Below are 25,630 nucleotides of genomic sequence, written 5' to 3'. Positions count from 1 at the left end.
GGAGATTGAGGACAAGGACCTTCTTCCAGAGCTGATGGACAGAGAAAGCCTTCCCCTTGAGCTGACATCTTGAATTTGGACTTTTAGCCAACTTTACTATGAGGAAATAAATTTCTCTTTGTTAAAACCACCCACTTGCAGTATTTCTGTTATAGCAGCACTAGATAACTAAGAACCATTATACATTCCTCTGATTTTTGAGCTTAAAAAAAAAAAAAAATTTTTTTTTAGGACCCCAGCCTGGTGAGGCTGCAGAATAAATGCTGACCAGTTCCTCCATTCACTACCAGGGTGTCTTCAGATGCTTGATGCAGACTGGTAGGTTCATACGAAGGAGCTGTCATTGGCACCGTGCATCTGAGGGCATGGAGGCACAGCATGAGGTCAAGAGAGTAAATCTGTATTTGTGTCACTTGGACACATACCTAGTCGCTCGGATATGATGGGAAACTCACTTGCTAACCTGGCAAATTCTCCCCACTGGCAGGAGGGCCTGTGTCTGCTGAATGCCTGCGGGAGCAGAAACTGTCAGCCCTCAAGACATCCCAGGTACAGCTGTCAGTGAAGGGAGAAAGGTGAGTACGTACTTGTGACGAGGGGGGACCTTGTGCTCAGGGTCTTCTAAGCATTTTGATTCAGAAAGAATGGAAATAATCAAGGACCCAGACAGGAACTGGATTCACTGTTCTGGGCAGCAGGAGACTCAGGACCAGCTGTTTTCCTCTCTTCACTGGCTGAGGTGATTACCTCATCCTGTCTGCTCTAGGTTACTTCCTGCTAACACTTAGGAGCTTCTCGGGCTCACATGTTGTTTCAGTAAGACTGACAAATAGTGCAGGACACAATGGGAAAAAGGTACAGTAACACTCACACACACACACACTCACACATACATATTCACACATACGCACATGCTCACACTCATGTTCACATCCACACCCACACTCACACACGGACACATTCGCACATACACACGTTTGCACTCATGTTCACACCCACATCCACCATCCAGTCACACACATACACATTCACACATACTCATGTACATGCTCCCACTTATGTTCACACACACTCACACACACTTGCTCACATGCTCACACTTATGTTCACACACACACACACTTGCTGACATTCATGGGCGCACACACACTCACGCACACACATTCACAATTTTTTTCCCTGTTGAATATTTTAGGTGCACCTTTGATATCATGCACTAAGCAGGGCCCAGCATCTCGCTGAGAACGCATAACTTCAATCCAATCATCTAATCACCAGATGAACCCAGACTGAGGGACGTACTACAAATAACTGAACAGGACTATTCAAAAGGGCCATGGTGATGAAAGGCAAAGAAAGACCCAGGAACTTCCATGGGTTGGAGGAGGCTAATAAGACACAACAACAACCTGGGACCCTGGGCTAGATCCTGGACCAGAAAAAAGGGGCAAAATTAGCAAAAAAAAGTGTAAATTAGTTAGCAGCATTGGATCAATGTTAATTCCCTGATTTTAATAACTGAACTATAAAGCTATTTAAAATGTTAACGTTAGGGAAGCTGGGTGAACTCTATGTATGGGAGCTGCGTGTGCTATTTTTGCAAATTCTCTGTAAGTCTAAAATGATTTCAAAATAAAAAGTTTAAAAAGTGAGGGGGGTTGGTTAAAATGGAATTCACCTAATTATTGATATGAGGATGGATAAGAGGCTATGTATTCAGTGCTTTGCACAATGCCTGGTACAGAGATAATACTTAATAGCTATCTGCAGTTATTTAAAAACAATCTTAAGTACAGGTTAACATATCACGAATAAATCAGGTGCTGATCAGACACACATCACATCGGTGTGTGCCTATTTTTACTGGTTTCTCCCTTCATCACACAGATGAAACAAGAAAATTTTATTAATTTTAGGCGCTAACATTGAGATAAGATGTTCCAGCTTTGAGTCTCTCTAGAAGCAAGGCTGGCTTACAAGTGCTCAGGTCCACTTTATAGATTCTTAATGTGAAATAAATGTGTTGGAGCTGGCTTGGCCTGAAAGCTATCACAGTAAAAATATTACTCTCTTGATGGGGATAAGAGTGGCACTAACATTCCCTACCACCACCGGTCTGTCAGCTTGTAGTATTATGGTGGCTGGCATGTTGCTCAGATGCTGGAAGCTGTTTCAAGTACCAGCAGGGTCACCCATGGTGGCCAGATTTCAGCAGAGCTTCCAGACTAAGACAGACTAGGAAGAGAGGCCTGGCGATCTACTTCTGAAAAGTAGCCAATGAAAACCTTAGGAATCACATCAGAATATTGTCTAACTTGTGTATTTTGGACACGTCATCAGGAGGAATCAATTGCTAGAGGAGGACATTATGTTTGGTGAAGTAGAGGGCCAACGAGGGAGACTTTCAGTGAGGTGGAGTGGCACAACAGACACAGCGATGGACTCAAACACGCTGGCAATTGTGGGGATGATGTAGGACCAGGCAAGCAACATTTTGTTCTGTTGTACATAAGGTTGACATGAGTTGGAGTTGACTCAAAGAAAGTCGGTCCGTTGGTTGGTCGGTCGGTCAGTCGGTCGGTCGGTCGGTCTGTCTATCTGTTATGGATTGAATTATGTCCCCCAAAGATAAGTGTTGTAAATCCTAACCTCTATGCCTGTGGCTATAATCCCACTTGGGAATGGGTTATCTTTGTTGTGTTATTGAGACAGGATTAGTGTAGGGTGTGTCTTAAATCAATCTCTTCTGAGATATAAAAGAGATTAAACACCCAAGGGAGAGAAGCAGAGATGGGGAAGATTGATGCCAAGCCGAATGAAGATTGCCAAGCGGCAGAAGCTCAAAAAGAAGGGCCTTCCTCCGGAGCCTACAGAGAGAGAAAGCCTTTCCCTAGAGTCAGCACCCTGAATTTGGACTTCTAGCCTCCTAAACTGTGAAAAAATAAATTTCTGTTTGTTAAAGTCACCCACTTGTAGTATTTCTGTTATAGCAGCACTAGATAATTAAGACATTATTTTTCTTTTTATGGCAATTGATTTTAGTTTTCTCTTGTTTATTTTTGGGTTGTGACATAGTTCCTTTAAAAATAAATGTATCTATCTACGTAAAGATAACGAGTTGATTTCAAGAAATACGTTAAGCAAATAATAACGCTGATGGTCCATGCAAAAAACAATGAAGGTGGTACTGGAAAGATCAAAGTTTGATAAATAAAGGCTTAGATGAGGGGAAAGTGAGTGTTGGTACCAAGGAGCCCTGGTGGCGCGATGGGTAAGTGCTCAGCTGCCAACCAAAAGGCTGGTGGCTTGAACACACCTAGTGGCTTTACAGGAGAAAGACCTGGCCATCTGCTTTTGTAAAGATTGCAGCCTAGGAAACCCTATGGTGCTGTTCTACTCTGTTACATGGGGGTCACTATGAATTGAATTCGATTGGACTGTACCTAACAACATCAGTGTTGTTAGCCATGAAGTAGCATAAGCTGTAGCCATTTCAAAAATACTAAGAGAGAAGCATCATCAGGCCAAAGAGGTCAAGACTTATTCTAACACTCTTAAGCCAGCTTGGCCAAGGGTAAATATGGATGCAGGGGGAAGGCAATTATATTCTTTAAATGCTTCCGTTTTTGTCCTCTGCACGCATCAACAGCTAAATTAAAGTATACAAGTCAAAGCTGGATGGCAGGAAGAGCTCCTGGGCGCAGAGGAGTAACTACTCTTAACAGCCACTCAATATTTGTTTCACAAGAATCAATTATATACCCATGGCTAATGCATGCCTGAAGTGTGCACCCAGCCACAGAGCAGGCGGTGAATGCAAAACACACCCCGAGAGCCCTTTTAAAGCAGCGAAATGCACAGCCCATTACAGACCCATAATGCAGAATGGGCGCTCATCTGCAAATGGATGGAGAATGGAGAGTTCTTAAATGGCTGCATACTTAGGTCTGAAAGGCCAGTCCCTGGATGTGCAGTCAGAGCACACATGGTTTTTAGGATTAATAATACATCTATGTGTGTCAGTGGTAATATACATTTACAGCTCGCAGCCCGTGCAGCTGAGTGTTCAGCCCATTTGCAGCCACATATAAAAGGACTGCTCTGTCCTTGCTCTCATTAATGCCTTCACTCCCAGGAAAATGAGATTATGTAAGGAAGGCCATTCAAATGAGATTGAGGTTTTCATTCCTTTAAAGTCCTCGCTAGGAAAAGTACTTGGCCCGTGATGCTGTGTGTCATTCCCCTTGCTCCGTCAGCCCACTCAGAGCCTGGGCAAGGTGCCCATTTCTAAGTGTTCCAGGTTCCATTTTGCACTTCGACGATATGCCCATATGCCATCGGGCAGAGGGAGTTAGGCTGAAATAAAGCCCCAAGAGTTGGTCGGTGTCTTCTTGCTTTCTTGTTCCTTTTGTATCCTACAAACTCACAGAACTGTTCACTTTATTATGTGATAGAAAAATTTTTTGCAGACTATTTCATTCAAGAATTAGTCTCATGCATGTACTTCCACCCAGAACTTCAAGTACAAAAAAGTCTCATTTACTTATTAGTCAGTGTTATGGACTGAATTGTGTCCCCCAACAAGATATGTTGAAGTTCTGACCTCTGGTACCTGTGAATGTGACCCTGTTTGAAATAGGGACTTAGACGATGTTATCAGTTAGATTAACATGAGGTCATACTGGAGTAGGGTAGTGTCTTAGTCATCGTGCTGCTGTAACAGGAATACCACATGTGGATGGCTTTATCAAACAGAAATTTATTCTTTCACAGCTTAGGAGGCTAGAAGTCCAAATTCAGGGTGTCAGCTCCAGGGGAAGAATTCCTCTCTCTGTCGGCTCTGGGGGAAGGTCCTTGTCATCAATCTTCCCCTGGGTCTAGGAGGTTCTCAGTACAAGGACCCCAGGTCCAAAGGACATGCTCTACCCTTGGCTCTTCTTTCTTGGTGGTAGGAGGTCTCCTCTTCTCTGCTTGCTTCTGTCTCCTTTTATCTCTTGTAAGATAAAGGGTGATGCAGACCACACCCTAGGGAAACTCCCCTTACGTCAGATCAGGGTTGTGACCTGAGTAAGGGTGTTGCGTCTCAACCCAATCCCCTTACAACTGATGGGCTGATCACATCAGATCACATCAGTGGGAATGATTACATCACTACATAACTGCCAAACAACTGAGAATCGTGGCCCAGCCAAGTCGATATATATTTTAGTCGGGGGAGGAGGCACAATACAATCCATGACAGGTAGTTTCTAATCCTATATGAGTACTGTCCTTATAAAAGGGCAGAAGAGACACAGATACAGATAGAGCAAAGACACTATGTGACGCTGCGGCTGCAAGCCAAAGAACACCTGGAGCTACCCAGAAGCAAGGAGAGAGGCATGGGACACTTTCTCTCTCAGAGCCCTTAGAAGGACTCAACTCAGCCCACACCTGATTTGGATTTCTTGCCTCTAGAACTGTGAGATGATAAATTTCTGTTCTAACAAGCCACCCAATTTGTGGTATTTTATTGTAGTGACTGTAGGAAAGGAAGGCAGTTAGCACTCCTAAGGTTGGAAATATCAAATCTTGGAAATATTTTTAATAATGGAAATATATATATATTTTTCTGAGCTATTGTGGTGAGGTTGGGAAAAAAAGTAGTGGTTCTATTTAGCATTTATAGAGCAGCTTTATTAATACGTGCCTCCTCTCACAATATTAAGGCAGGAGGGTCTTTTAGTGGAGCCTAGATAAAAATATTGAAAAGAGTCGCCCCCTTTGAGGGCTTTCAACGTGCCTGGCGCTCTCGAAGAGCTCTACGTGCATTGTCTCATATCACTCTCACATTGAACTTGTGAGGAATGTCCCTACTTCCCAGAAGAGAAAGCTGAGGTTCAGAAATGTTAAGTCACTTGCTCAAGGTGACAAAGGTACAAGATGGCAGAGTTGGGATTGGAACCCAGGATAATCTGACTCCAGAGCAAGGGCTTGTAACCTCTCTACCACTGTTTTTCAGACTGGGATACGAGCTATTAGTGGGTGGGGATTCAATGTGGTTTGGCATAACTAGTGATCAAAAAAAAAAAAAAAAAAAAGGAATAGAATAGAAAAGAAACACCTAGTAAAGGCCAGTATTATTTTGTGAAAGTTTTGTCTCAATCTTATATTTGTATGTATCTAGACACACACACTCGTGTGTGTGTGTGTGTGTGTGTATTGGTTCAAAAAACTGTAAAGGTCACACTGAAGGTCTCTTGAAAACTAGCGTGCAGCCCCTAAATTCCCTGTACTGGTGAGAATCATTTTCTTTCCTTCCCAACAATCCTAGGGCCCCAGCCATTCTGTGCAAAGCAGTGTAGATAAATTAATAATACAATTTAAAACCGATTCCACTAAGATAAATAGCGCTTCCTAGATTAAGAGCATAGCTGGCCAGAATGAATGAAATTTACTAACCCTGAGATGCTTAATCTTCCATTACATAGAAGATAATGACTATAAGAAAGGAGTGACCGTAACTCACTTCTGCTTTTACAGGAAATTCAGTCATCTCATTTTCAGCAAATCTTTCTTCTCAGCACACCTTGGTGCCAAGGATGACTGCCCTGCCCCTATAGGTACATTAGCCAGTTGTCATATATCAAAGCTTACTCTGCCAAAGGGTTAGGCCTTCCAGCATGCATGGGTTTATAGGATGTCCAGGTGGAGTTTACAGGGAAGGCTACTTTGGTGCTCCCAGTTCTGCCCTGAGAAGCCTAGGTTCTGTCTCCCAACCATAGCAGGAAAGTGGTGGCAAATACCTTTAGCACAATCTGCCCCAAGGAATCCTGGAAAGCAGTGACACAGCCCGGAGACACACTCTCCATTCCCATGGCAGTTACGCGGACAGTCCTGCACCGAATCTGAAACATAGAGAAACTCAGTTGACTACCTTTTCCTCTGCCTACTAGAGAAGTAATTTAACAATCAGTAATTCACCATTTTTAATAACCAGTAGTTGTAAGTTCACATGCCTACAGGGAACATAAGTGACTGATGTAAGACAATAGGGAGTAGTGGGGACTAGGACAAATTGGACAATGTGTGGAAGCAGCCACTACTCTCCACCTGATTAATTCAGGCAGGAATGCAAGGCTAGACTGCTGCAACTTTTGCTTTTTCAAAAGCAGCCACATTGAAAGAAGTCTAGATTTAAAAACCGTGAAGTCTCCCACGTTGGAATGTTGAAAAAAATTTTAAAAACTGTCAGTCCCCTAAAAATCATCCCTCCAATTTAAGACTTGGTTTGACAGGTGGGGTATCAGTTTTTAACCTCATTTATAGAGGATGACTCTTCAAAATAGCAATGGTTTTTCCTAGTCTCAAATGTGTAGAGTAACAATATTACCTGCTTCAAAGAATTCTAATAAAATCAAAATCCTATATATTTCATATGTGTGTAGAGACCAAAGCACATTTGTAGTTACCAGGTATCTTAGTTATCTAGTGCTGCTATAACAGAAATACCACAAGTGGATGGCTTTAACAAAGACAAATTTATTTCCTCATAGTAAAGCAGGCTAGAAGTTTAAATTCAGGGCGTCAGCTCCAGGGGAAGGCTCTCCCTCTCTGTCGGCTCTGGAGCAAGGTCCTTCTTATCCATCTTCTCCTGGACTAGGAGCTTCTCTGCACAGGAACCCTGGGTCCAAAGGACACGCTCTACTCCCAGAGCTGCTTTCATGGTGGTATGAGGCCCCCCGTCTCTCTGCTTGCTTCTCTCTTTTATATCTCAGAAGAGATTGGCTCAAGAAAAAATTCAATCTTGTAGATTGAGTCCTGCCTCACTAATACAGCTGCCGCCTCTCCCACCTCATTAACATCATGGAGGTAGGATTTACAACATACAGGAAATCACATCAGATGACAATATGGTAGACAATCACACAATACTGGGAATCATGGTCTAGTCAAATTGATACACATATTTTTGGGAGACGCAATTCAATCCATGACACCAGTGGTGGGGAGAAGGGAGCGGGGAAAGGAGGAATCAATGCTTAGGGGACACCGAGCTTCTGTAAAGGGCGATGGTATAATCTGGGGATGGGTAAGCGTGATGGTTGAACAATACAATGGACATAATTAATGTCACTGAACTGTACATGTGAAGACTGGAAATGTCAAATGTTTCATTACATGTATATTTACCATAATAAAAAAAGAAAAATCCAAATACACAAGACTGATTAATTAGGCATGATTTTGGGGTTCAATAGGTAGTAGGTTTCAGGCTATACAGAAGTTCTTTTACACCCAGCTTTTGAGAATCTTATTTTTCATGAAAATCAATGAGTTTGTGTTTGTTCTAACCTGCATAACCATCCTATTTGGGATAAGGAATCATTTTATGTCGATTTAGTTCTGCCTAGAATTGTACATATTCTTTCAAAATTATCATATTATCATCATTGTCATCATCATCCTCATTTTTGTCTTAAAATAAACTCAGTTAAGTGCTCGACTACTACCCAAAAGGTTGGCAGTTCAAATCCATGCAGAGGTGCCTCAGAAGAAAGGCCTGGCCATCTACTTCTGAAAAACCAGCCATTGAAAACCCTGTGGAGCACAGTTCTACTCTGACACACGCAGTATCTCCATGAGCCAGAACCAACTTGATAGCAACTAATTACAAGAGACTTCCAGGCGCCAATTCTTAGGCTGCTGAAAAGGAAAATACAAGCCACCATGCCCTGAATGTGACATTATACAACGCTTGGGGAGCTGGGAACATTGACTCGGTGATGTTGTATGAAAAACCATAAAGTCTAATTGTTCCTAGAGAAGTCACCTGAGAGTGGTAAAGCATGTTTTTCCTTTAAACTTAATTTTCCATTTACTGCCACTCTGGACTGAAAAACCAAACCATGACGTTTTGCTTTCTTTCTACAGTGTTTGACGTCTCAGTGCTCTTCTTCCCAAACAGGCTGGAGATGGCTTCTGGCACTCTGAGGACAACTCAACGAATGCATTTACTTTTACAAAATCAGGTAAACGATTACAGACTCCACCAAGTCAATTTCCTCAGTGTCTACCCATTAACGGTTCCAGCTGAAACTGCTTGAAAGTGGCTCTATAAAGGTGGGGTGAGATGCACCCGAAAGACTAGTAGTTGTGTCATTTATTCATCATTTATTCACTCAAAAAGCATTATGTGGAACTATCTGAAAGTCCTGTTTATGCAGGTCAAAACTGAGCAATTGTATATGGTGTTGGGAGACAATTCTCCATGGGTCTTTTGTGTTTCTGCACACATTGTGAGCGGCGATGCTGGATTACTTTGCTCAGGACTATGTTGTCAAGGCCATGGGAATGAGTTAGATTTCATTCTGAGATCAGTGAGAATGAATGAAAAGTCTTAAACAGAGGGACGCCACTCCCCAACGTACATTTTAAGAGGTCACTCCTACCATGAGGTAGAGAATGCTGCTCGCTGAGCATCTGGGTCTGGGGATGGTTTGGTAGAAAGCCACATTCCTGAGGCCAAGGCTCCCCTTCCTTACACCTTACATCTTCAGAGATAAAGCAGTGAGGGTCCATGGGACTCCTTGCCATTACAACCCCATGGGAAAGGGCTGAAGTCTTTGGATATACTCTTCACCTGAGTAGAAGGCTTCCCCTGCCTTTCACCTGAGATATTTATCCTTATGTCTCAGCTCAGAAAACATTTAACTTCTGGGCATCTTCTTCCTCACTTCCTCCAAATCTGGGTTTCTGTTCCCCTTTGTCCACGGAATGCTTATAATTTGCTTTTTTCATCTTCTTTCACCAATCTCCTTGAGGAAGGGACCAGATCAGAATTGTTCACAAAGGTTTCTCAATGCCTTGTATGTAGTAGGTGTTCAGGAAGTAGCTGTTGAAGTATTTGTGTGTGTGTGTGCATGTGCATGTGTGTATGTTGGAGGGTAGGATAATCCAAAATCCGCAAGAATTGCTATGAAGAATATTTTTCATTTACTTTTCCCAAGGTATTATATTTGAAGCATTTCTACAGTTTTTGAGGAAGAAGACAACTACTGGGTACTGCTGAAATATAAAAGAGCTAACCCTCGTCAGTCCTCTTTTTCCAACACTCAATTAAATATTACTATTGAGATACTAGTGTCCCTGGGTGGGACAGGAGCCCTGGTGGTGCAGTGGTTAAGAGCTCGGCGGGTAATCAAAAGGTCAGTGTTTGAATTCACCAGCTACCCCTTGGAAACCCTATGGGGCAGTTCTACTCTGTCCTATAGTGTTGCTACGAGTTGAAATCGGCTCGAGGGCAATGGCTTGTTTTTTTGGTGACTGCGGCAAATGGCTAAGCTGACTACTAACTGAAAGGTTGGCAGTTTGAACCTACCCAGAGGAAAAAGTATAGCCAGAATGCTCATTAGAAGTGAGGATGGCAAGACATCGTCTCACATACTTTGGATATGTTATCAGGAGGGATCAGTCCCTGGAGAAGGATATCATGCTTAGTAGAGTACAGGGTCACCGAAAAAGAGGAAGACCCTCAACGAGATGGATTGACACAGTGGCTGCAACAATGGGCTCAAGCATAACTACGATTGCGAAGATGGCGCAAGACCAGGCAGTGTTTTGTTCTGTGGTACATAGGGTTGCTATGAGTCAGAACCAACTTGATGCCACATAACAACAACAGAGGTACCCCAGAAGACAGGCCTGGCAATCTGCTTTAGAAAAGTCACAGCCTCGAAAACCCTATGGAACAGTTCTACTCTGCACATATAGGGTTGCCATGAGTCAGAATTGACTCGACGGCATCTAACAAAAATAATGACATTGAGATATTATTGGTTTTCCATTTTGTCAACCTGGTATTTCTCGAAGAAAACATGGCAAGGCGTGGGAGTAAGCCCAGGAAACGAGCTTTTACACAGCGGAGGTGGCCTCCACTAACTGTACCGTGCCTCAGACTATAACAGAAAGCTGTTCTGTCATCCCCTGAGATAAAACTCATCTCTGAAAGCAGGCTGCTTCTCTCAAAATGCATCAAAAGACTTCCCTGAGTCAAAGGTATATTTAGTGTGATCACTGGTTGACACCCGTCTAGCATTTTTCCTTCTGTTTCATATCACGGGGGCTTTCAGCACTCCTGACTGCTCTTGATGGAGAACGCTCTGATAATAGATGTGTGTGAGAGAGAACCTCTGGACCAAATAAAACACTGTTCTTTTCTCTGCATTTCAGCCAATTACTATCATTGCTCTATCAAGATGTCTGCCCAACTATTAGGCCGATTACCTTTGACTTTCCCTTTGAGCTACTGTCCAGACAAGAGAAAACCTCTGGGGAGGATTGCTATTCCCAGCTCTGACAGGCGAGGGAGGGTAATGGCCTGGGGGAAGGGTATCTCACTTCACCACATCGTCTGTGTCTATGTGGACAGAGGAAATGGAGGGTGGAAGCCATTATCTAGATAATCCAGCTCCCAGAAAACTTGCTGTTCAGGGAGAAAGGGATTTATCTTGCCAGAACCAAAGACATTCAGTGGTTAAGAGCACAGGCTCTGGAAAGTTTGCATCCTGACACCACCTCTTACTAGCTGTGTGCGATCTTGGGCAAGTTATTTAACTTCTCTCAGCCCTGCCTTCCTCACCTGTAAAATGGATAGAATAGTGACAGTACCTAGCTCACGCGACTACTCTGTGGGTTGACTGGCACATGGTAAAAGCTCTATGTATGTGTAGCTGCTGTTGTTATTCTTGACCATTTCACTAAGTCCTGTACCAGTACTAGTAACAGTTGCCAGCCATTGGGTTGACTATGACTCGTGGCAACCCCCTGTGTGTCTGAGGGGTGCTCTTTAGGGTTTTCAGTGGCTGATTTTTTGGGAGCAGATGGTCAGATCTTTCTTTCAAGGCTCCTCTGGGTGGACTGAAACCTCCAACCTTTTGGTTAGCAGCTGAACACATTACCTGTTTGTACCACCAGGGATTCCTGAGTCCCTTTAGACCCCAACTAAGGCAGCTGCTGTGTACGGTGTGTGCTGATACGTATGTGTCAGGTTTTGGAGTTTAAACACAGGATGACAAAAAGGACACCCTCTCCCTTAGGTTCCTAAACTAAAGATTGTTTTAATCTCAATATCTCATATTAGTGTCAAATGAGTTTCAAGCTTCTTCCTTTTATGAGCTAGTCTCCATACACCACCTCCCCACCCCTATCCCCAATCGGTATATAACTTGATCCTGGAAACTTTCCCTTTCTGTGGATGACTTCTCAGATGACTTTCACTATAGAAATTTTATAGCATTGGTTTAGCACAGGGGTTGGCAAACTTTCTGTTAAGGGACAGACAGTAAATATTTTAGCCTTTACAGGCCATACTGTCTACTCAACTCTGCTGTGTAGTGCTAACGCTGCCACAGACAATACATAAATGGATGAGTATGGCTGTGAGCCAATAAAACTTTATTTACAAAAACAGGCAGTGGGCCAGATTCAGCCCATAGGCTGTAGTGTGCCAACTCCTGCTTTAGAGCATTTGGCTAGCCCTGATATGGCCAGTCTTTCCTAAGCAGAGAGAACAAGGATTGACTTCATTCCTATGGTCAATACCAAAACCTATCTGATTTTATGCCATTCTGAAGTTGTGGCCACTGCTGTAGAAATGCCACCTGAATTCTGGCTTGGCTAACATACATCTTCCAAGAATCAGGGAGTCCCTCAGAGAAATATATTGTGCCAATAGGAAAGTTCTTAAAATGCAATCAATAGAAATACCATTGTGTAAGATGTACTCTTAATAATAATTGGCTAAGAGCTTGGCTGCTAACCAAAAAAAGTCAGCAGTTTGAATCCACCAGCTGCTCCTTGGAAACTCCATCGGGCTATATTCTACTCTGTCCTATAGAATTGCTATGAGTCGGAATCGACTTGACGGCAATGGGTTTGGTTTTTTTTTTTTTTGGTTATCATTTAGTGACTACTAAGTCCATGACAGATATGCTATATACATGATAACACATCACAACTCACTTCAGGGAAGTGGTTATTCCCTTTTCACGAGGAGGCTCAGAGAGGTTAAGTCATTCAGTTAGGATGAGAGAAAGGAAAGCTGGTATTTAATTCTGGATCTACCTGGCTTTTCCTCATGAAACCATCCTACCTAGGCTTCTCCTTGGGCCTTGAGATTCACGGTTAAAAGATATAGGGACAACATGGTGCTGTGGAAAGAGCAATGGACATAGCCTAGAAGCCTGTGAGACTTTGGGTAACCCACTAAGCTTTTTGAGCCTCAGTTTACTCCTCTGTGAAATGGGTCTAACAGTCTGCCCTGATTCACAGACATTCTACCCGTGATCAGTTATCATCATCAGAAAGATTAAAACCCTAAGAAGGATGAAATAGATTTAATGAGAATATCTGCAGCTTATTTTATTGTTAAAATTCTTGGGATTTGTTTTAAGAAAATTTTGTAAAATCTTTGGGTAATACACACAAACCCCTTTTATGTATAAGAGGAAATTTTGGGTAAAGCCTTAGTTTTTTCCCTGATAGCTAATAAAAAGCAGGGCTAAAACATGTCAACAATGACAGGTGCTTAATTAAAGCATTTTGAGATTTACCTACTTTGGGAACAAAGATACGATCTTTTTTCTTCTGTTCTATATCCTTTTCCTCACTTATTTTAACCTTTTTTATTTTGAGCTTCCCATGATTTTTAAAAGAAAATCTGAGCTAATGTAAATAGCCAGTAATTTTTGTCCCTATTATATGCTTAGTGATTTATAGGCTTTATCTCAATTAATCCTACAATAACTCTGTGAAGTGAGTACTAGTGTTGGTTATTACGGTGTGATGGATTGGTTTTGTATGGCCTTTCTCACCCTGATCTTGTAACTTTACCCAGTGATTGGGTGGGACTGTGTGATAGGGTAATTGTGGCCCACCAAAGGGACTGGTCAGTTTTGCCATCCTACTGGGTTTGAAATGAGCCACCCCAGAGGCGGGAGAGGGAAGATCCCACCACCACCAAGAAAGAACAGGCAGGAGCGAAGAGCGCATCCTTTGGACCTGGGATCCCTGCTCTAAGAAGCTCCTGGAACCAGAAGACAGAGAGAGAGAGCTCGAGAAGCGGTGGCAGAAAAACGTTGGCAGGAGACGGTGTGGTGGGCTTCCTGGCCCATGGAGCGAGAAAGCTGAGTGCCTTTGGACAGGAGGCTTGCTGGTGGAGTAAAGTGCCTCTGGGCACTTATTGGCAGAGCTAAAAGAGCTTTGTAACACTTGCCCAGGCAGGGCAGAGGCTAAAGGTCCAGAGGTGTGCCTATGAGCAAGGCTGGGAAGAGGTTGTCCTGATGGAAGAACTGTATCCTGAGCATTCCTGAACCTGATTGTAACCTGTTACTTCCCTAATAAACCCCATAATCACGAATATTGACTGTGAATTCCGTGTGGTCATTGCAATGAATTATCAAACCCAGCAGAGAAGTAAAGAATGCTGTGGGAGGGACAGTTGGTGTCAGAACTGGTAAAGATGGTGGAGTGGGAGGCCACATCTGACCTCTGCCTAATAGGAATCAACTTTGGGCTGTTAATCTTGATTCTCCGTCTCCCTGGTAAAGTTAGAGGGGATCACATATGGCCCCCACACCATTTTTACAGTTATATTATTACAGGAGGAAGACAAGGCTTATACAGTCCAGTGATTTCCTAAGTGATGTGACAGTCTGAATGAAGCTCTTAACCATGACTGAATCTTCAGGACAGACCGTGGCTCCTTCATGGTGTTGGCAGAATTCCATTGTCATGGATTGAATTGTGTCCCCCCAGAAATACGTGTCAATTTGGCTGGGCCATGATTCCCAGTATTGTGTGGTTGTCCTCCATTTTGTGATTGTAATTTTATGTTAAAGAGGATTAGTGTGGGATTGTAACACCCTTACTCAGGTCATCTCCCTGATCCAATGTAAAGGGAGTTCCCCTGGGGTGTGGCCTGTACCACCTTTTATCTCTCAAGAGATAAAAGGAAAGGGAAGCAAGCAGTGAGTTGGGGACCTCATACCACCAAAAAAGGAGCACCAGGAGCAGAGTGCCTCCTTTAGACCTGGGGTTCCTGTGCAGAGACGCTCCTAGTCCAGGTGAAGATTGGTGAGAAAGACCTTTCTCCAGAGCCAACAGAGAGAGAAAGCCTTCCCCTGGAGCTGATGCCCTTAATTTGGACTTCTAGTCTACTAGACTGTGGGAAAATAAATTTCTTTCTGTTAAAGCCATCCACTTGTAGTATTTCTGTTATAGCAGCACAAGATGACTAAGATGCTTGTTTTAACCAGAGCTAATTTTTTGGTGGCAACGTCCCTAGGTGGCATAAACAGTTACTAACTGAAAGGTGGTTTGAATCCACCCAGAGGCTCCTCAGAAGAAGGCCTGATGATCTTCTTCTAAAAGGTCACAGTCATGAAAATCCTATGGAGCACAGTTCTACTCTGACACACATGAGGTCACCATGAGTCGGAGTTGACGGTGACTGGGGGATCCTATGAAGCCTAAAATAAGGATCCTGGTTTTATCTCATGCATAGTAGAAATTACCTTGGAAGACATGTCTCCTAGAGAGTCCCAGAGTACTTCTATCATTCCCTTCAGGTAGATTGCCTCAGAAACCCCGTACGTACCTAGGACAACGGTGTTGAAGGAAACCATCTCTTTGTCTTTGCCATCATTATAGAAAGCCAGGTGCCACAGGCCTACATCCAGGTACTGAACAAACACGGCTTCATTTTGTACCAGGGTCTGTATGCTCCGGCGCTCCCTGGGGGACTCGACCACACTCCATTTCTCTTTCCCGTCCAGACGCTCCATGAAGTCATACTAGGAAGGGACAGAGAGAGCCATGTCTGAGACAAGGTGGCGGATCGAGTCCTCTGACCAGCACCTTCCCTTTCTACCCGCCATTAGTTATCTGAGAAACTGCTTTTAGTCATTTTACTATGAGCTCATCCAGTAAAACAAAAATCATAAAAAATTCAGACAAAATAATAGCAGCCACTGTTTGTTATGTTTATAATTATTGCCACTAGTATTATTACTATAGGTCACAACCCCAATCTGCCATTCCCAAATTCAAAAAGTTCTAAAATCTGAAGCTTTTTTTTTGTTGTTGTTGTTTCATAAGCTTGCAGCAAACACCTGTGTGGTACAAGCTGACATGACCTGTGGCGAGGTTCTATATAGTCTTAATTTATCTCATATAGTGGGAATTCATTCATTTTGTTGCAGAAATATTGTGTTTGATTCTTGGTTGCTGTCCTTGCCCCACTGGGGTGTTATGTAATATGTAGTATTTGCCAAGTATACTTTTTAAATAATGCCTCAAATTCCGAATTATAAAATATATCCTCTCCCGCCCCCCCCCCAAGGGTTTCAGATAAGGAATTATGGACCTATGTTTTCACCTATCATTTATTGATCTTGTACGAGGGGAAAGTGGTATAGTGGAGTGGTTAAGAATTAGGGCTGTGGAGCCAGATTGCCTGGAAGAGAATGCTGCTGTGGCATTTACTAGCTACACTGGTCTGTGTCTTAGTTTTTTGTTACAACTGGGAAAATAATAGTACACGTAGTTGTGAGGATTAGAACAATGCTCAGCACACGACAAATACAAAATACATGTTAGCTATCATCATCATCATCATTTCATTCAATTCTTGAAAAAACTCTGTAAGACAGGCACTGTTTTATGGATGTGGGAACTGAGGTTCAGAAAAGTCAAGCAACTTGTCCAAAGTTACACAGCTTCTAATAGGCCAAGCAAGAGTGTGGACCTAGATCTATTCAGGTACAATGTTCACGCCCTCACAGTCCTTGGCCTTGGATAAACCATCAATGAAATGTTTAAACTCTATTTCAATGGAAACCAGTTCAGAAGTGGAAGCACTCAGTGAGAGGTAGAGTGGCCAATGAAGGCTACCAGAATGGGTGATAGGGAGAGCAATGGAGATCTAAGAGAAGCTTGTTCTAGACAATAGGTGAAATCCTGTGGCAGGCAAGTGGGAGCCACCGAAGATCCTTGAGCAGTGACTGCTGTGATCAAAAGGAATTATTTTCCCTTTTTAAAAAAGTTTCACTGTGGTAAAACACATGTAACAAAAATTTTTCCATTTTAACCATTTTAAGTGTACAACTCAGTGCCGTTAATTACATGCATGTAATTATGCATTCGACCAACACCACTATCCATTTCCAAGTTTTTTATCACCCCAAACAGAAGCTCAGTGCCTTTTAAACAATAACTCCCATTTTCCCCTCCCCCTCAGCCCCTGGTAACCGGTAGTAAACTTCTCTCTATGCATTGGCCTCTTCTAGATATTTTATGTCAGTGGGATCCTATAATAGTTGTCCTTTTGCGTCTGACTCATTTCACTCAGCATAATGTTTTCAAGGTTCATCCATGCTGTAGCATGTATCAGAAGTTCATTTCTCATTATGGCTGAATAATATTCCATTGTATTCCAATAATACAATAATATTCCAATGTATATACCACATTTTGTTCATACATTCATCTGTTGATGAGCACTTGAGTTGTTTCGACCTTTCAGCTATCGTGAATAACACTGCAATGAACATGGGTGTACAAGTATTTGTTTTAGTTCTTGCTTTCCCTTCTTTGATGTATATACCCAGAAGAGGAATTGCTGGGCATACGGTAATTCTATGACCCAGCAATTCCACTCCTAGGTACATACCCCAAAGAACTTTTTCAGGAGCTGCCAAACTTTTCCACAGTAGCTGCACCACTACACATTCCCACCAGCAATGCACAAGGGTTCCAGTTTCTCCACATTCCTGACAAAACTTGTTCTTTTCTGTCTTTCTGAAAATACCAACCTAGTGAGTGTGAACTGGTATCTAATAGTGGTTTTGATTTGCATTTCTCTAATGGCCAGTGACATTGAGTACCTTTTCATATGCTTATTGGCCATTTATATATCTTCTTTGGAGAAATGTCTATTTAAGTCCTTTTGCCCATTTTTTAATTAGGTTGTCTTTTTGTTGTTAGGTTGTAGGCGCTCTTTATATATTCTGGATAATAAACCAGATACATAGTTCCAAAAATTTTCTCCCATTCTACAGTTTGTCTCTTTAATTTTATGATAAAGACCTTCGATGCACAAAAGTTTTTAATTCTGATGAAGTCCAATTAATTAATTTTTATTTTTTTGCTTATTCTTTTGATGTCATATTCAAGAATTCATGGTCAAAAGCAAGATCTTGTAGTTTTACCCCTATGTTTTCTTCTAAGAGTTTTATGGTTTTAGAAAGGGATGTTTTGAGGAATTAGTTTGCAGGCAGGATGTACAATGTTTTTGAGGGAAGAATGAAAGGAAGCAGGAGGACCAGTTAGGAAGGGTGAGGGGACAAAGGTCTTGGTTAGGACAATGAATGAAAGAGGGGACAGGTTTGAGGAACATTTCTAAAGAGGAGAGGATAGGATTTGACCATGCGCTGGTCAGAGAGGATGATAGAGAAGGCAAAGAGAACCCCAATGTTTCTCACTTGTTGACAAGAAAATTGATCATTCCCCAGGGGTAATGGACTAATCTTGAGAACTCTTTATATTAGTGCCTAGAAAGGCCATTGACACTCTGACTTCCAGAGGACATTGAAGGTGTAGGATGAATACATCACCGTGGGATTAAGCTCTCTTTCTCCTCCCCCCATAAGAGGTTTTTATAGGTTACAGACATCAACCATAACCCCTTTCACAAACTTGATAGAATGGAACTGCGTGAATCTCCTAATGTGAGTTCCTCGTGGTCAGAATTGACAGTTTTCCCCATCTAAAATGTGATCATTGAAAATAAAAGACTCGATAAATTTAGGCACAAAGGCTCTGCTGTCAGACAAACCTGGGTTTGAATTCTGATTCCGTCATTTGATACTGTGTGACCTTAGACGAATTTACTTTCACCCTCTTCCTGGCTTCAATACTGAGGAATAATTACACCTAGGTTTCAGGACTGTTAAAGATGACATGAAGTAACGCTTAGGGCTATGCCTGGAAGATAATGACCATTTTATTAAGTACCTCACAACTATGACTCACTTACTTACAAATCATTGGATCATACAGGAGAGATGCCCATGGTTCTAGCTCTGGAGAGCTGGCGATGGCCATTGCTTGGGAAGTGGAAATTTCCCCCATATCTCAGGAAACTAGTGTTTGTGTTTAGCTTCCCTCTACCCCATATCCCATTAGTCACAGCTGTCTTCATGGGCTAAAATAAATGACTTGAAGTGATATGACAAACTGATGCTGCTTCTGGAGACCTTTGTAACCAAAGCCTTTGTTCCTTAGCAACCTCGTAAATGTCCAACAACAAAGACCCAATGTCTACAAATTGCTGTCAGCCAGAGGAATGAGTGTAACGTCCTTGGTGCCGAGATGAGAAGAATATACTTCATTTGGGGGCCAAGATATCACCCCCGTGAGGAAAAGTTGGGGGAAGGTGATTACCTGTGTGGAGCCATTGTTCATTACTAATTTGGGCATCAGTCATCTCTTGCTGAACTGGCTGACCAGCCAAGGGACATAAAAATGGCTTAGGACTACGGGCAAAGCCTGCTGCCCAACCAAATTACTCTTAGAAAAGGTATTTATCAGAGGAAGGAGAGGACGTCTATTTTGGCTGGCTCCTCCGAGTCCCTCCACAGAAGAACAGAAGGCAGTTTTCATTTAAGGAAGAATCTACTAGCCAGGAGACCTCAGGTAGGATATTGGGACATGTGGGTATAATATGATGTGGTATCTGATGTGTCTCAATCCTGTATCTCTTCATGGAGCTTTCTTCACAGTACTTATCACCTCCTAACAGATAGAATGTATTTGTTTATATGTTTATGGTCCACCTCCCCAGAAGAATGTTAACTATAAAAGGGCAGGTACTCCAGCTCATGGTAGAGTGGTTCAGATTGTGGACTTTAGAGCTAGATCCCCTTGGTTTGAATCCCAGTTCTGCCACTTATTGCTGTGACACCTAGGCAAACTATTTAAATTCTCTGTGCCTTGGTCTCCTTACCTTTAAAATGGGGATCATAATAGTATCTACATCATGAAGTGCTTGTAAGGATTAAATGAGTCAGGACATGAAAGTGTTTAGAAGAGTATGGTAAACATGCTTTTAAAATGTCAGCTATCACCCTTATAATTCACTGCTGTATTCCATTGGCTGGAGCAGAATCTGGCCAATAGACATTGGTTAAATATCAAGTGAATAAAGGACTGAATTTGTAAATGGACTCCATTTAAAAAAAAAAAAATTTTTTTTTAAGTCAGCATGTATTTAAGATTATGTATCTAATAATAATCATGTTCACTTGCTTGCCTTGCAATGTACTTTCTTGAATGGGAGGAAAAGGTGGAGTTACAGACAGCAAGTCAGGAATCACGCAGCCCCCAGTGCAGGCACGTACATGAACACACACTGCAGCCCAAAGTGTTTACAGGCTTGTGTGTAACGTGAAGGTTTGAGAAGTGCCTTTAAAGGCTTCTATGAGGTCACCTTTCCCAGTCTCAATTGGGATGATGTACAAAGCATGCTTCTTTCCTTGGGACTGCCTTTGTGCCTTCTCTTCCCTTCCTTCCCTTCCTCCTCCAACACAGCTCCTAACTGGCCTCTGTGGTAGAGATTGCTAGATGTCACCCACGTCAGCTCTCTCTCTTTCTCAGCTCCTTGCAGCTAGGTGGGAGCTTGTGACAGGGTTCTGGCCCATGGAATGTAAACCATGGGGTGTCCTCTGCTTCTAGACGCTGCCATAAAATGCCCTGTGCAACATCCTGCCTGCTCCCCCTCTATCATCAGCCACTGGAGGGTGCCAGGGCACTCTTACAGCTCAAGATGGTGCAGCCACAGCAGGAAGTGGCCAGAATCCTAGAATCAGCACTTGGAGGAGGGCCTGAAACTGGGATATGAGCAAGCCATGAATGCTTATTAAATTAAGGCACTGAAATGTTGAGGCTTATTTGTTATCTCAGCACAACCTAGCTTATCTAGCACTCTTAGTCTTTCATAGATTTCTTGACCTCCTACATCTCTTCCTTCCCAGTTCACCCTCAAAGATCACAGCAAGTTCCAGCTTATTTTCCATTCCTTATAGGCAGAAGGAAACTCTGGTGGCATAGTGGTTAAAAGCTATGGCTGTTAACCAAAAGGTTGGCAGTTCGAACTCACTTGGGGCTCCTTGGAAACTATGGAGCAGTTCTATTCTGTCCTGTAGGGTCACTATGATTCAGAATCAACTTGACAGCAACAGGTTTCATTTGCTTTTTAGCAGAAGGAGATGATCACCCAGGAAAGAAGGGCAGCATCTTTTGTTGGTCAAGTTCCAACTTCTATTACATGTAGGATGATGTCTTTTCATCCTAGCTTTTCTGGAAATGTCCCAGTATACACCTCTTGCTCCTCGTTTCCTTCTCAAAAGGGCTCCCATTTGGAATATAGAGGTTGGCATATACCAAGCAGTATCACGTAGCATCATTCACCACGGCTGTGAGTTAGAGAAAAGGAATCCCTGGGTGGCAGAAATGGTTAAGCCCTCAACTACTAATGGAAAGGTTGGCAGTTCAAACCCACTTAGAGACACCTTGGAAGAAAGGCCTGGAGTTGTGTTTCTGAAAGGTCACAGCCTTGACATTCCTATGGAGCACAGTTCTACTCAGACATACGCGGGGTCTCCGAGAGTTGGAATCAGTGGCAACTGTTTTTTTTCTTTTCGTTGTTGTTTGTTTGTTTTTATTCTGGGGAAGTGCTGGGGACTAGAAACAGCCCAGCCAAATGTGGAGATTGCATTCCAGGGCAGAAAGACCAAGAGCTCAGGAAGAAGCTGGTTTGTAGGGAGGCCATCTGGTTCAGGAGAGGCTCTGCTCTCTAGGATTCCTAGGCTGCAGTCTGGCCAGCTTGCTTGGCAGACTGGCTGACACTAGAAGGAGGCCATTTTCCAAGAGCCCAGGCCCTGGCCAGGTTCCTTGTCATGCACCAGCATTAGGGATTGATAACTCAGGCTCAGTACCAGGGACATCTGTCTCCTCTCTTCTAGGACTCCCATCATGATCAGTCCAGGGTACACGGATGCTCAGGGGACAGGGCTGTACTTGATTGGTTCAGAAAGGTTGCTCCTTGGGCTTTATATCTCCTAGGTCTGCAGAAGCTCTCAGAGAGGATCCAGAGGCACATGACCAAATCCCAAGAGAAGGCTGTGTCTGTGCTCAGGCTGGCTGTGGGAGAAAGTCAGCTTTCCAAGGCAGCTGGTCTCTCTTGACTCGACAATGCAGCCACCCAGAGGGTGATAGAGCAATCACCCAAAATAAGCAACCCTCCCCAAAGTTCTTTTTTCCCCTGGCCTTTGAAAAACAGCCCACGTTGGCATGCAGTGTGAGGGCTGTGCCTTTGAGTCATCAGTCATACCAAAAGTGGCATGAATATGCAACTTTTACAAGGGCTCGAGAGGCAAAGAAATAAACCACAGCAAATATTTGACTGATCCAATTATAAATCTCCCCACTTCTTGGCAGAGGCCGAGGAGGAATGGTAATTAAGATAACTTAGTGGGCTTCCAAAGGAGCTGCAGGAGCCCAGAGGAGCCTGGACCATTGAGCGGGACCTGTCACTTTCCCAGACGGGGAGGCAGCCACAGGCAGGAGGCTTCTGGAAGCCACCCGGAAACACACCTGCCAAAGAGGGCAAGGTTAAAGACGGGCTCGTTGCCCTTCAGGAAGACATTATTACTAGGTCCAGGACCTCGGGAAAGGGGGAAAGAGAACTTTATTGCTATTTGGAACATCTGTTCGCCGAGGGTCGACGCGGACGCGAAAAGCAATAAAAGCTGACATTTCCACCGACGCCTGCCGCTCCACCGCTCCACACTGGCAGCGTCCCCGGCCTGCCGACGTCTGATGTTGATTCCACCTCAGATGGCCGGGCACACTCAGCAGTTGGTGAGATCGCTGGGAAGCAGCATGTGTGCGTGAGGGCTGCTTGAAGCCACATCACCATGGGGGCTCTGGTCTCAGCCAGTGGCAGCGGGCATGGCTTAGTTGCAGTGGGGTCACTCGTGGGGGCCCGTTCATCTCTCTCTGCCTCCAGCCAGGCTTGTGGCAAAGTGCACCCGGCTGATTCCTCATTAAAGCTCAGCACCATTTCTTTTTTCTCTTTCAAAGGGAATGAGCGCTAAGGGAAAGGTGGAGGGGTGACAAGGCCTGCTGTCTTCCGCCGGGGGCTGGCTTCCCTGGGCGTGGCCTCACCTGTCTTTTTCAGGACCCCCCCATTCAGTTCCCACTTCCGGTGTCTGAGTCACTTAACTAGACGCCCATTGGCCCAGCCCTGGGCCCTGTTCAGGCCACTCACTGACCAGCTATGAGAGCAAGCCCCTAAGCTTCCAGAAGAAAACAGAGCCTGTGTTTCCAGATTGTAACAACTCCTCATGCTTGCCCCCATAGGTCAGAGTCAAGGAGACAGAAGAGAGAGAGGAATTAAACACAGTTCCTTAAAATAAGGAGTGGGAAGAATAAATCTATGTAGTGGGATTCTTTACCCGATTCTTTCATCACACACAGGTCCTCGTCCAGCAGTGGAAAAAGTCACCATCAAAAATAAGAAGTCTTTTTTCCCCCCTTAGGAAGAAAGCCCTGGAGATCTCCTTCAGAAAAATCAGCCAATGAAAACCCTATGGGGCACCATGAGTCAGAGGCTGACTGGATGGCAGCTCACAACAACAACAACAATAAATTTTTTCTAGGCATTTGCTATGTGCCAGGTCCAAGGGCAAATGCAAACAGGTGCTGTCTCATTTCATCCTTCCAGAAATTCTTATGCCCATTTCATAGGGGAGAACAAGGGTGCTAGAGAGGTTAAGTAACATGCTCAGTGCCATTGAGCTTGGTTGGTGGCCAAGCAAGGGCTCCTAACAACTAAGGGGGGTTGCTTCAGGTTTTCCCAGAGCCTGGCCGTAGCTGCCAGCATCTCTGGATGGCTGGCCTGGTGGGGTGCTAAGTCCCTGAAGGTGCCTCTGAGCAGAGAAGGGGGAGGAAGGCAAGCTTGCAAGTGCTGAGGGCCAGACTTGTGCAGAAGCAGGGTGGCCATGATAGGACATGGAGACATCCTAGTGGAGCAGAGGACAAAGGGGTTTGTGGAAAGTCTGACAGCTGCTGGGCGTTGGCCATTCCTGGCCTATAAGCTCCTTTGTGAGCAGCCCCTGCTCACATTCCCAAATCTCTCCCTCTCCTGTTCCAGCCATACTGCTCTTCTCTCCATTCCTGCAACATGCCAACCTCATCCCAGCCACAGGGCCTTTGCATCAGCTGTTTCCTCTGCCTGGACTGTTTTTCCTGCTGATGTCCTCACAGCTGCCTGCTTTTGTCAGTCATGTCTCTGTCTCACCATGACCTCAGAAATAGCTTCCCTGACCACTGTCCTAAAACCAGCCTCTCTCACATCTCCCTGTTTCCTTCCTTAGCAAAAGCTAGTTACTCCTCGAAAACACTTGTTATTTATTTACTAATTTATAGCCCATCTCCAACCTCTTGGATATGAACTTCTTAAGAGTGGGGGACTTGTTTGGTTTATTCAATACAGTTTCTGCAGTGCCTAGAACAGTGTCTAGCACATAGTGGGTACTCAGTAAAGATCATGACTGGCTAAATGAAAAAGAAGTCAGCCCAAAGGAAATAATACCTGGAGTGATGTCTATATAAACAAGGTGACATTTTGGTGATACAACTACTTAAAGGACATATCCTCTTTAGGAAATACTTTAAAAAGATTTTAGTAAACACTAGACAGTTGTTCCATATATATGTCACAATGTTTGCTAACTGCTCAGATGATAAAACTAGCTAATATTTAATGAAGCCAGGCACTTTTGTAATGGATTCAACTGTACAAACTTATTTAGGAATCCCTGGGTGGTGCAAACAGTTAACATGCTTGGCTGCTAATTGGAAGGCTGAAGGTTTGAGATCACTCAGAGGTGCCTGGGAAGAAAGGCCTGGTTATCTGCTTTCCCCAAATCAGTCACTGAAAACCCCATGGAGCACAGTTATACTCTGACACATATGGGGTCACTCTGAGTCAGTCAACTTGATTACGACTGTTTTTTTTTTTTAAGCCTATTTAATGCTCATAATAACCCTATCCAATTGGAATCATTATCCTCTTTTTGCATATGAGAAAACTGAGACACAGAGAGGATATATAACTTGCTCCAAAATTAGTAAATGGTGGAGCTTGGATTCATAACCAAGCAGCCCAGCTTCAGAAAACAGTCTTAACCACCCACTAACTTTTGGACCCTGCACTGGCTGCCCATTAGGCATATTAAGTGTGGGATATTGGCCAAACTTTCTCATTTGGGGGGAAATCAAGGTCTTTTAGACCCTCTCCCTGGGAAGGAGAGCTATTCAAAGGGTGAAGGACTAAATAGCCTTTGGAGATGTTAGGGGATTGAAGCAGCCTGTGGAACTTCTAGCAGAAAAGTATAAAGGTTGTAAATGGAATCAGATTTGGGACCAACACATCCTTTTTTGGATCCCATTCCTCTGACTCAGTGCTGCTCTTACACCTTGTGAGGCCAGAGTGGTAAGACAAAGACTGGAATGCCCACTGATCAGG

General features: G+C 43.6%; 1 protein-coding gene across 4 annotated transcripts in view; it reads right to left on the bottom strand.

Moving 5' to 3' along the window:
• Positions 1-25,630, bottom strand: part of TENM2 (teneurin transmembrane protein 2) — a 1,384,955-nt gene that overhangs the window by 177,155 nt on the left and 1,182,170 nt on the right. For all 4 annotated transcript variants that reach the window (XM_049874278.1, XM_049874280.1, XM_049874279.1 and 1 more), the window contains 2 exons: positions 15,638-15,833; positions 6,786-6,887 (listed from right to left, as the gene is read on the bottom strand). In XM_049874278.1, coding sequence (XP_049730235.1) covers positions 6,786-6,887; positions 15,638-15,833 — 298 coding nt within the window. The remainder of the gene's footprint in view (positions 1-6,785; positions 6,888-15,637; positions 15,834-25,630) is intronic.

The sequence above is a fragment of the Elephas maximus genome, chromosome 2, assembly GCF_024166365.1.
Source record: "Elephas maximus indicus isolate mEleMax1 chromosome 2, mEleMax1 primary haplotype, whole genome shotgun sequence".
In the NCBI taxonomy this organism is placed as follows: Eukaryota; Metazoa; Chordata; class Mammalia; order Proboscidea; family Elephantidae; genus Elephas; species Elephas maximus.
This window is presented reverse-complemented; position numbering and strand designations above follow the sequence as displayed.